Below are 12,020 nucleotides of genomic sequence, written 5' to 3' on the forward strand. Positions count from 1 at the left end.
AAACATAATAAACACCTGATCTGAAATCCTAAATGTCGCAAAAACAAATTCACAAGTAGTTGAGATTGAAGAATGAATAACCAGACTAAAAATGATGATCAGTTCAGGGGTATTGTGACAACCACAATTTTACAACAATAAGCCCAATTTAAGTTATAGCTACGAAATGTCATTTCCTGAGAGACAATTGACTAAATCCAAAAAAAATGGAACTAGAGACTTACTTTGTATGACACTGAGTCCAAACAGGTGGCAGTCCTTAAGCCTGAGGAGATCACACACCTGGACCAACAATTGGTGACAGAGAATTTTAACCTGGAAGAAGAAGAACACAACTTGATAAAACATTCAGCTAAATCCTCACAGAGGGGCACAATCAGGCAATTTAACGCATCATAAATACACACCTTAAAAAGACAAGCTGACAACAGCCAAAAACTGTTGGTTTATGGAAATCACTTTAATCTGTAGCTGTGTTGTGATAATGATTACTGCAATACCATTTTTATAACATGGTGTGGCAGTCTGAAATTATTTTATGAATCCCAAAAAGAGAAATATTATTTTTATGAACTACTCTATTCCTCTGGGTGTGATACCCTTTGACTACATTAAATTCAGTTGAGGGGTATTTGATTAAATTACTTAATAAGATTGATTTAGGACTTCTGATTGGACTACATCAGTAATGTGAGACTCAGGTTGAGTCTCTGTCCCCTTACTGGGTCTAACATAAACAAAAACAGAGAAAGACTCACTGAGACAGACAAAAAAAAAAAAAAGTACTACAATGTTTGATTCTGTGATGTAAAGGACAGAAGTCCTAAGAGACATCCCTATGCCAGAAAAGAGGGAACTACAGGATCGCTTAAGCACGAAACCCCAAGAGATTAGGCCCATGCAGTAGCTCAAAGGGTGACAGTACAGCCTAGAGTGGAAGGCAAAAACCTTGGCAAAGATCGCCACGATCTTACTTCACCACGGGGCAACAAGCCAGGATCAAAACTAGATGACTCTGGTGAGAAGGCACGTCTTATGGTGCTTTGAGTTAGACTTTTCATGACTTTGGAACTGTAAACTTTTACCCCAAATAAATACCCCTTACAAAAACCAACATATTTCTGGTATTTTGCATTAGCACTCCTTTGGCAAACTGAAATAGAAATTGGTACCAGGAGAGTGGGGTTGTGCTGCAATTACCAAAATGCTGGAATGGTTTTATAAATGGGTAAGGAGTATTTTGGGGGAGGAATTGTTAGAGGCTTGATAGAAAAAGTAAAGATTGCTTCAAAGAGACTGTTGATAGGAATATGGTCCCTAAAGCTATTTCTGATAAGGTCTCAGAAGAAAATGATGAAACTATAGTTGGAAACTGGAGGAAAGGTGGTCTGTATTTTAAAGTTGCAGAGAACTTAGCAAAATTGACTCCTGATGTTAGATGAAAGGCAGAATTTGAAAATGATGAGCCTGGACATTTAGCTGAGGGGATTTCCAAAGTAAATATGGAAAACGTGGCTTGGCTTCTCCTTGTGGCTTACAGCAACATGCAAGAGGAAAAGGGATAAAATGAGAACTGAATTGTTGGGCACAAAGAAACCAGAGACTCATTTTGGAAATTCCAAGCTTCTGGAAAACAAGCCCCCAGAGGATAGTGGGTATGTGAAGACTTAACTAAACTTGGCATTTGTAAGTCAGGATCAGAAATGCAGTTACCCAGGAAGGACTTGTAGAAAGTCTTACAGTCTGATGGCTTGGACCCGTTTGCTGCATGCTGAACAAACAAGCTTTTTGAGAGATCTGTATAAATGAAAACATTGTCAACCTAGACTAAAAAGGACAAGGAAGGGAGAGATTGAAGGGAAAGTGGCTTCATGAGGAAAACCATGGAAGCTGAGGTCTGGGATTAAGACATCTCCTTGAGCAAAAAGAGGGACCCTACCAATGTGTACAGAATGGTGAGTTTGCCCGGGCATGTGAAGAGGGTAGATGTTCCAGCCCATTGTTAACTGAGAGTTTGATTGCCCCAGGCCACAGAGAGGGTACAGCACCATCCCTGGTAGTTGGGGATAGTCAGGTTACCATCCCACTGTCTCTCAGGGGGTTGGGCCTAGTCCCCATAGATTAGGTAGAGCCAGGTTCTGGGTGGGTTGGGGCTCTATGCCAGAGATGAGAGAGAATGTTGTTGCCACCTCACTGTGCTAAGGGGGAACCTATAATGGATGGAAAAAGGGAAAAATCACAAATATGTGAATTATCAGTGGGTCAAAAAGGAAATTGCAAGAGAAATCAGTTAGTATATCAAGATGAATGAAAACAAGAACAAAATATCAAAACCAGTGGGGGAAGTGGTTGTAGAGTGGTTGTAGGTAGAGTGACCGCCTACCAAGTAGGAAGTCCAGGGTTTGGTACCCAGGGCCTCCTGACCCATGTGGTGAGCTGACCCACGTACAGTGCTGCTGCATGCAAGGAATACCATGCCATGCAGGAGTGTCCCCTGCATAGGGGTGCCCCACGTGCAAGGAATGCACTCTGCAAGAAGAGCTGTCCAGCACGAAAAACGCACAGCCTGCCCAGGAGTGGCACTGCACACATGAAGAGCTGATGCAGCAAGATGACGCAACAAAAAAAGTGATGCAGTTTCTCAGTGCCGCATGACAAGAATGCAAGCAGACACAGAAGAACACATAGAGCGAATGGACACAAGAGAGTGCACAACAGGGGGGCAGGGGAGAGAAATAAAATAAATCTTTTTTAAAAAAACAAAAACAAACCAATAAGATACAGTGACGGCAGTGCTGAGAGGGAAATTTATAGCCCCTAATGCTTACAATAAAAAAGAAGAAAGAGGTAAAATAGAAGACCTAATGGCACACCTGGAGGAACTAAAAAGAGAACAGCAAACTAATCCCAAAGCAGAAGAAATAAAAATCAGAGCAGAAATAAGTTAAATCAAGAACAAAAAAACTGAACAGGATCAACAAAAATCAAAAGTTGATACTTCAAGATCTACAAATTGACAAACCTTTAGCTAGAATAACAGAAAAAAAAGAAAGAAGATGCAAATTAATAAAATCAGAAATGAGAGAGGGACAATTACCACTGACCTTGCAGAAATAAGAGAGAACTTAAGAGGATACTATAAGCAACTATACATCAATAAACTAGACAATGTAGACAAAATGGACAAACACCTAGAAACACACAAATAAACTCCAATGACTCTAGAAGAAACTGAAGACCTCAATAAACCAATCACAAGTAATGAAACTGAAACAGTCATCAAAAACCTCCCAAAAATGAAAAGCCCAGGGCCAGATGGCTTCACAGGTAAATTCTACCAATCATTCAAATTTCGAATACCAATCTTGTTCAACCTTGTCCAAAAACTTGAACAGGAGTCAATGCTACCAAACTTATTCTATGAAGCCAACACAGCCCTAATACTATAGCCAGACAAAGATATTATGAAAAAGAAAACTACAGACCAATCTCTCTAATGAAGGTAGATGCAAAAATCCTCAAGAAAATACTTGCCAAACAAATCCAAAAGCACATTAGAAGAATTATTTACCACAATAAAGTGGGTTTTATCCCAGGTATGCAAGGGTGGTTCAACACAAGAAAACCCATTAGTGCAATACACCACATTAATGAACTGAAGAATAAAAATCACGAGTATCTCGATTGATGCAGAAAAGGCATTTGACAAAATACAACATCCTTTCTCCATTAAAACACTCCAAAAGATAGGAATAGAAGGAAATTCTCTCAGCATAGTAAAATGCTTACATATAAAACCCACAATTAACATTGTACTTAACAGTGAAAGATTGAAAGCTTTCCTGTTGAGATCAGGAACAAGGCAAGGATGTCCACTTTCACTGCTATTATTCCATATTGAACTATTATTCAATAAGTTCTAGCTAGAGCAATTATGCAAGAAAAAGAAATAGCAGGGACCAAAATAGGAAATGAAGAAATAAAACTTTTGCTATTGGCTGATAATATGATCCTATACCTAGAAAACCCCAAAAAATCCATGCCAAAATGACTAGAAGGGGGAGCTGTTGCTAAATGTATGTAGAATGTTTAATAAGGGGGATGATAATGTGGTGAAATGGTTAGAATTGATGATAACACATCATAATGAGTATAATCAACACTGCTGATTTATAAATATGATTGTGATTGAAAGGGCTAGTCTAGGCAGGGGTTCTTAATGAAGGGTCCATGAGTTGAACTTAAATTCAAATAAATATTCTTGTGGAGACATTTGTTGTGGATGTGATATATTTATTAAATAATACACAGATACAGTGTAGACTTAGTAAGAGGTCTGTGGTTTTCACCTGACTGCCAATTGAAAGAAAGCTAGAGGATAATCTAGGGACTGTAATACATAGTGATTTTGGTGGTGGATGATGATTGAGGTTAATTGTAGAAATAAAAGAATGTTCTTCTATTGCAACATGTTAAGAAATATGGAGATACATGGGAGAAACACAACTAATGTGATGTATAAACTATAGTTAACAGTAATATTGTAATATTTTTCCAGCAATTCCAAAGAAAGTACTGTATCAATGCTAAGGGTAAATAATGGGGGAGTTACTAGGGTATGGGATTTTTCCTTTTGGAGTAATGAAAACATTCTGAAATGGACTGAGCCAATGACAGCCCACCTGTGATGAACCTGAGAGCCACTGAGTGTACACTTTGAATGGACCATACAAGGCATTTTTTCCTCACCCCCCCCCCCAGTGTCTCCTATATTGCGTCTATTCGCTATGTGTTCTTCTGTGTCCACTTGCATTCTCAGTGGTACTGGAAATCTGTGTCTCTTTTTGTTGTGTCATGTTGCTGCATCAGCTCTCCATGTGTGCGTTGTCACTCCTAGGTGGGCTGCGCTTTTTTTTTCGCGTGGGGCAGCTCTCCTTGTGGGGCACACTCCTTGCACGTGGAGCTACCCTACATGGGGGGCACCCCTGCATGGCATGGCACTCCTTGCACAAGGCAGCACTGTGCATGAGCCAGCTCACCACATGGGCCAGGAGGTCCTGGGTTTGAACCCTGGACTTCCTATATGGTAGGTGGACGCTCTACCAGTTGAGCCACATCTGCTTCCCCTGATATCTTTTTAATACCTAAACCAAATTTCTTTTGAGTTCTAGTATAATTCAAGTATAATGAAACGATAATAATTTGGAACTTTGGGGATAAGTTACTCTGAATAAGTCACATTTTGATGGAATAGTCTTTAAAAGACACTGTTTTAACACTTTCTCAAATGTTTAATGAAATATTTTTTGTCAGTAATTCTGCTGAGTCTACCTTTTTGAATACAGAATCACCAAAGCTTATTTGAGTTGGGATTGACTTTAAGAAACCACACAAGTCAATTTTTTTCCATTTTACAGAACTAGAAAATAAAACCCAGAAAGTTTTATGTCATGTAGCTAGTAGTAACAAAGGCAGCAACTTACAACTCATTTGTGTATTAAAAATTTAGATATGTATATCAAATATGTGCAATATGACAGTTTATCATTTTTTATTACATGTGGCTTTTCACCTCTCATTTCTACTATTAACTCACAAATCCTTTCTTCAATGCTAATGATACTTATTACAGTTTTAATGATTATAAATTCTAAATTAGTTAGTTCTGAATTAATGGCATCTTATTATAACTAAATATATATTATCTTAGATTAGGAAAATAAAAACATACAAAAATCCTTCAGTAATTGAAAGCCAAACAATTCAAGCTGGTAATAATTCCAGTTTCAGTAAGGAAAATAGGTTTACTGCTTTTCCATATTCATTATTAAATAGCATCCAACCCACAGAAGCTTATCCACTGGAAAGAGCAAAAGGTCCTTAAGGCCAGAGTAGCCTCTAATACAACTGCTCTGAAGCACGAGAAACTCAAAGAGGCAGGGACAGTGCCTTACTTTATGTTTTGAATATAAAGTAGGTACTCAGTGAGAGTCTGATGAATCAAAGCCAGGAGTCAGATTCTTCACCTTCATGCTGTCCCATGACTCTCCTGATCTACTAAGACTCTCCTGAGCTACTAAGCAAACCATTCTATAAATGTGCCACTCAGGAATTTAAGAACAAAATGTACCAATGCAAATCCACGAATACCACTTGGAGAACATGTCTGCCAACTGAAAATCATTATTATCTTTGTGTATGACTAACTTGATCCTGCCCACTTGAGACCCTTGATTCCTGTCCTATAGAACTCCTATGTTATTTCCAACCTTCGTTAAAACAACTTTGGATTTTGATTTCCATATTATAAATAAACCTACATAATAAATGATGAAAATGAGAAAGTATGAAATTGCATATAAAATTCTTAAGTTTAACTATATGCTACAAATTTGAGACAAAATTTCATATGAGCTAGATCACTTTAATCCTTGGTTCATATTTTAAAATGTGGAACCCAAAGGAGAATATATAAACATGAAGAAAGTTAGCAGAAAAATTTCAAACCACTAAATAAATACATAAACTATGTTGTAAGTTTGTGTAACTGGTGTTCAAAAAATGCTGCACATTTCCTCCATGCATGCTATGTAATTAGTATTCTTCCACCAGTTTAAATCAAGTAACTCACTGATAGTTCTTTAACAACTGTCAAGTAAGTTCAGTGCTCTTGTTTAAAAACTTAACTCTGAAGTCTTAACCTGCTGTGAAAACAAGCCTCAATTTTCTGTCTCTGCATAGTATGAGTCTTTAAGGTTACATTTTGGCTAACTAAATTTTCAAGGTCTTTAATCTTCAGAAGAAATGGGAAGTTATTACTATACTTAGTATTATAGTTTGTGGTATTGAGTTAAAGCATTATCTAAAAATATACTCTATATTGAAATTTTTAGTAAAAACATCATTTACTCCTAAATGTTAATGGTATGTTATTGACTAACAATGTTTAAAATATGATGAGGGAGGAAGGGAGGAAAAGAAGAGAGGAAGGGGAGGAAGGAAGGAAAGAAAATGAAAGAACTATTCACTCTAGTCTTACTGAAGAGGTATAAAATCTGGGTGACAGCTTATATCACTCAAAAGCTTTGTGGTCCCTCTCCCACCATTTTATTCTCCAAATTTAATGTTGACTTGACAGCTAAAATATTTTACAATAGCCCCTATTAGAGCAATTCATGGAGAATTCAGAACGGTCAAAGTGCTGGAGTGTCCCTCAAAGGACTAAATTAACTCCACATGCAGAGATGGCAACATTCTATCAAGTACACTTGACCGGGAACAAACTTTGTTTAAAATAATGTTTAGAAATGTTGAAAAAATATTAGACCATTAATGAGAATAGTTTTGCTACAGTTAATTTATTACACCAACACACTACAACATCAATTGCAAATGCAATCTTCTCAATACAAAGATAATGTGGACCTTAGCAGCCTTGAATTGGTTTTCTACAAGTGTGGAGACCCCCATATAACTTAACATAGCCCTTCCTTTGGTTCAACCCCTTGCTAGGGAGAAGCTTGGGGAAGGCAGAGGAGTCTACATGCCCTGGAATAAGAAAATTTTATGGGCCTACAAGGGGTTGAGACTCTCTACTTCAGTTTCATTAACAGTACTCTAATGAAATTAAGAAACAGCTCAAATTAAAACAAGTTAAATGCTACTCTATTATGCATTCACTTACCATGTGCCAGGCACTGCAGCACTAAGTGCTTTATGCATAGCTTTAAATCCACACAATGTCCCTGAGAGGAGGGTAAAGCTCCACTTTACAGATAAGAAAACAGATGCAAAAATATTACATCTTTTGCCCAAGGTTACAAAGTAAGTCACAAAGTAATTCTAAATGTGCATTAAAGTTTTAAACCACTGGCTCTTCTTCAGTCTATTCTCCAGAATTATCTCTCTCAGCTGAGATTTTAGTACAAATTAACTTCATTGAAAATTATAGTCAACTCTTAGTACTCCTAAATCTGATCAGTCTTCCCTCCACTTATTTTAGGTTAGTAACATTTTGTTTCTTTTCTTGCATGTAGGTGTAAACACACATGAGCACAGGGTATACATAATCCACAGGATGAAAAGACAGCAATATAGCCGAAAGAAGCTTCTTTATGTGCTTATGCTGTATGACCTGTATTTGTGTATTATTTAAAATTTTGTGGTGATTTTTAATATAACTGTATAAAAGAACTCAAACAGCATTTCCCAGTTTATAAGTAAAATTACATTTTAATTTATTTTGCTAGTGGCCACACTGAAAAATATATATGCTGCCAATTTTCACCAGGTTGTAGAACCAAATGTTTCAAAAATAACAGCCTACCATCCACACTTCTAGCTAACCACTATAAATCCTGCCCAAAAGATGATAAAGTTCATTTAATAGGCAGGTTTGATGCTCAGAAAACCCTAGGAGCAAAATGAGGTTACTTTAGTAAATCAAGAAACTATGTCTCGTGTCAGAAGAAAATCAAAACAATTATGAGAAAAAGCAGTACCTTTTCTTATCTAAACTTTTTAATGAGGCAACGAAAATGTCACATACATTCAGTACAACACTTAGAAACATTCTTTCATACAGCAATTGGTTTAAAAATATAGGTAGCATATATATAGCAAACAAAACTAATCCAAGGCATTAAGGCATTAAGGCAGTGTTTTCCCTAATTCTATCAGAATATAATCAGTGAAAGAACATGAAAGCTGATAATGGGAGAATGGCTGAAAATGCTAGGCATGATACTGATTACCATTAACTTGTTTGGCAGTCTCTACCAAAGCTAAACATATCTATACCCTATGATTCACAATTCCACTCCTGGGTATATAAATACAGAAATGTATACACACGTGCATCTACACAAATGTTCACAACAGCTTTATTCATAATGGCCCCCAAAAGTGAAACAATCCAATATCTATCATAGTCAATGGATAAACTGGGTATATTCATATAATGGATTATATAACTATGAAAAAGAAAGAATTACTGTTATACACAAAGGCACAGATGAATCTCATAGGACAAATGTTGAGTGAAAGAAGATAGACCCAAAAGGGAATATACCATATAATTTCAGCTGTATGAAGTTTGAAAACAAGCAAAACTATTCTATGATGATCAAGATCAGAATAGTTATTATCCTTTGGGTAGAGATTATTGACTAGAAGGGGTCACAAAGGATCTTAATTGCTTAATTAAGCTGGATGATGTTACATCAGTACAAACATTCGTAAAAATTCATTGAGCTTCGGCCTTAAGATTCATATACTTTTTTTGTCTAAATTGTAACTCAATTCAAAAAGTAAAAAAAGTATATTCCTCAATAACCAGAATTGCTTAGTGTACAAATGTACAATATGAGCACCTAATTCTTGAAATTGGCTAGACTTAGGCTACTATTAAAACAATTAAGACACGTTATAAAGCTGGCAATTAATACCAATTCATGTGACAATTCAAAAGCATTAAAGAGCAAATTTATATTATACTTTTTAATAAAAATTGTATTTCAATAAAAAGTTTAAATATAGCAAAGTTTGAGCAACAAAAATTCTCTAATTTTACCCTAAGCAACAGAGTATTGTAGGCAGTTCCACTTAAGCTACAATTCTTAGTTTATACTTATGGAGACTACTTTAATACCCCAATTTCACCCTTAACCAGAAAGTCATTACTTGAATGTGTTCACTGGTGCAGACAAAATATTTAAACATTCTAAAGTTGGATCTACTCACGTTTATGATGATATTCAGAGATTCATCATTGGGAAGGAAAATACACACACTCCGGCGGTCCTGCATGACTCTGTTGTTATGGAAGTTCAATTTGTTCATTGTGTTGTGGGCTTTCTAGTGGTCGAGGCTGGGGTCCCGGTCCTCGGCAATTCCCAGGTTCCGAGCACTCCAAAGCCAAACTCGCTTCCTCATCACACGCCCTACAGGGGAAGCATCACGGTGTTGGACTAGGTAGGTTTCATAGCTGTAGAGAAGCCCAAAAGGAGGCCTTTGAGTAAAGGCTGTGAGAATGGTAAGAAAGATAGCAAAACAGCAGTACAGCTGCTCTTGTTGGCACAGGGACAGCTGACTTATCACCCAACAAAACCTAGAGCTGCCTAGTTTAACAAAGAAGAACTCACTGAAATTTATTCTGTATTTTGCACACTATCCAGTGTTTTAGAAACTTTTCACTCACAGTCACTATTTAAACTTAAAGCCTAAGGCTGCCTCATATGTCCAAGACAGTACTATGCATTGTAGGACTCACAGAAGTACGATCCTGCCTAGGAGGTGTTTCTAGTCTCACATGGGAGATAATGAAGGTTCTGGAAATAAACAACAAAAAATGACAACAGCAGCAAAAACAATAAAACACTCTTTTTTTCTTCCACTACTATCAAACTCAAATAAATGCTATAGCTCTTAATATTACATTCATTTTTGAACCACTGTGGTTTGGCTTCCACTTCAGGTACTGACATGGCTCTGCCAAAGGAAGCCAACGAGTTTAAACTATCAGTGGTTTCCAGAGGATTCATTAAAAAAAAAAAATTTTTTTTCCTTAAGTTTATTAGTCATACATAAACAAGAAGTATATAGTTAAAGTTGTGGAAAAAACCATGCATATCATCTCACAGGGCTCCCATATATCACCCCACCACAATCACCTTGCATTGTTGTGAAACTTCTTACAAACTATGAAATAGCATAGTTAAAATATTACTATTAAGTATTGCCTGTATCTTAGATTTGGTATATTTTCCCCCAACCCACCCCATTATTAACACCCTGTATTAGCACTGTACATGTATTATTATTCATAAGAAAACATTCTCTTATTATTCCTATTAACCTCAGTCCATCTTCCACCACTGGATTTCCTGTGTTACACAGTCCCATGTTTTGTACAATCCATTCAAAGTGTACACTCAGTGATTCATTTTAATTGACCTCTCTGCAACCTCTAACACGACTGTTATACATTCCTTACAGGTTCCTTGGTTTTTACGGTGTTGCTCTCTTCTGATTCTCCAACTTGACAATGCAATTTTAATCTTTCTATTTATTATTTAACCAACAGTTAATACATGGAAATAACAAGACTATATATATCAACATTTATATACAAAAGAATTGTGAATTTTGGATACATCTCATATCTAATCAGTTTATTAAACATATTAATTTTATTTTTCAACTTCTCCCAGGTTTTAAACATAGACAATTTTGTTTCCAAGTAAGGAAAATTTATTTCCAGTTTTAAATAATCATGTCCTTTATTTCTATTTCATGTTTCATTCATTGCATTGGCCAGAACTTCCAGAATAATTTTTTTAGTTACTTTTTTTTTTTTTTTTTTAGGTACTGGGGCTGGAGATTGAATCTGGGACCTCGCATGCGGGAAGCTGGCACTCAACCACATCGGGTCTCCTGAGTTGGTTGTTTGGTTTGTTTGCTTGTTGTTCACCTTCTTGTTTTTAGGAGGCACCAAGAACCGAACCCAGGACCTCCCAAGTGGGATGTAGGCACTCAACGGCTTGAGCCACATCTGCTCCCAGAATAATTTTTAAATTTCCTCCTTCTAATGAGTGTTTCTAGTATTTCACATTATTGTTAGTTAATATGACACTATTCAACCAAGACATGTTGAGACTAGTCTCTCAAACCATTAGCAATTATTTATATTGTTCCTATTCAGCTATATTTGTAAGATAGCAAAAGAAAATTTCCAGGAGCATGAAACTGTTTTACAAGGCAGAGTACAGCCATACAGTCTTAATTTTAAAAATAAATGATCACCTCCTTGTTAGTTGTCCTGGGTGAGTCCAATGAACTGGAAAGCAGGTGTTGCAACTCCACTGAGGCTCAACTGCAAGCAAGAGAGTCCCATCCATCAGCCATACAGGATTGAGGCCCCCTCTCAATTAGAGGTGGAGTGGGCATCACCATCCCAGAGTCCTCAGGATTGAGGAATAAAATATGGAGTAAAACGGACTCACTGGTACTCTACTACAGAC

General features: G+C 36.7%; 1 protein-coding gene across 6 annotated transcripts in view; it reads right to left on the bottom strand.

Annotated features, from left to right (window-relative positions):
- FRMD6 (FERM domain containing 6) overlaps window positions 1-12,020 on the bottom strand; it is a 265,450-nt gene that overhangs the window by 35,576 nt on the left and 217,854 nt on the right. For 4 of the 6 annotated variants that reach the window (XM_058293426.2, XM_058293425.2, XM_004454088.4 and 1 more), the window contains 2 exons: window positions 9,742-9,985; window positions 225-315 (listed from right to left, as the gene is read on the bottom strand). In XM_058293426.2, coding sequence (XP_058149409.1) covers window positions 225-315; window positions 9,742-9,840 — 190 coding nt within the window. In that variant the 5' untranslated portion in view covers window positions 9,841-9,985. The remainder of the gene's footprint in view (window positions 1-224; window positions 316-9,741; window positions 9,986-12,020) is intronic. The other 2 variants (XM_058293427.1, XM_004454090.4) reach the window with 1 other exon arrangement.

The sequence above is a fragment of the Dasypus novemcinctus genome, chromosome 3, assembly GCF_030445035.2.
Source record: "Dasypus novemcinctus isolate mDasNov1 chromosome 3, mDasNov1.1.hap2, whole genome shotgun sequence".
NCBI lineage: Eukaryota > Metazoa > Chordata > Mammalia > Cingulata > Dasypodidae > Dasypus > Dasypus novemcinctus.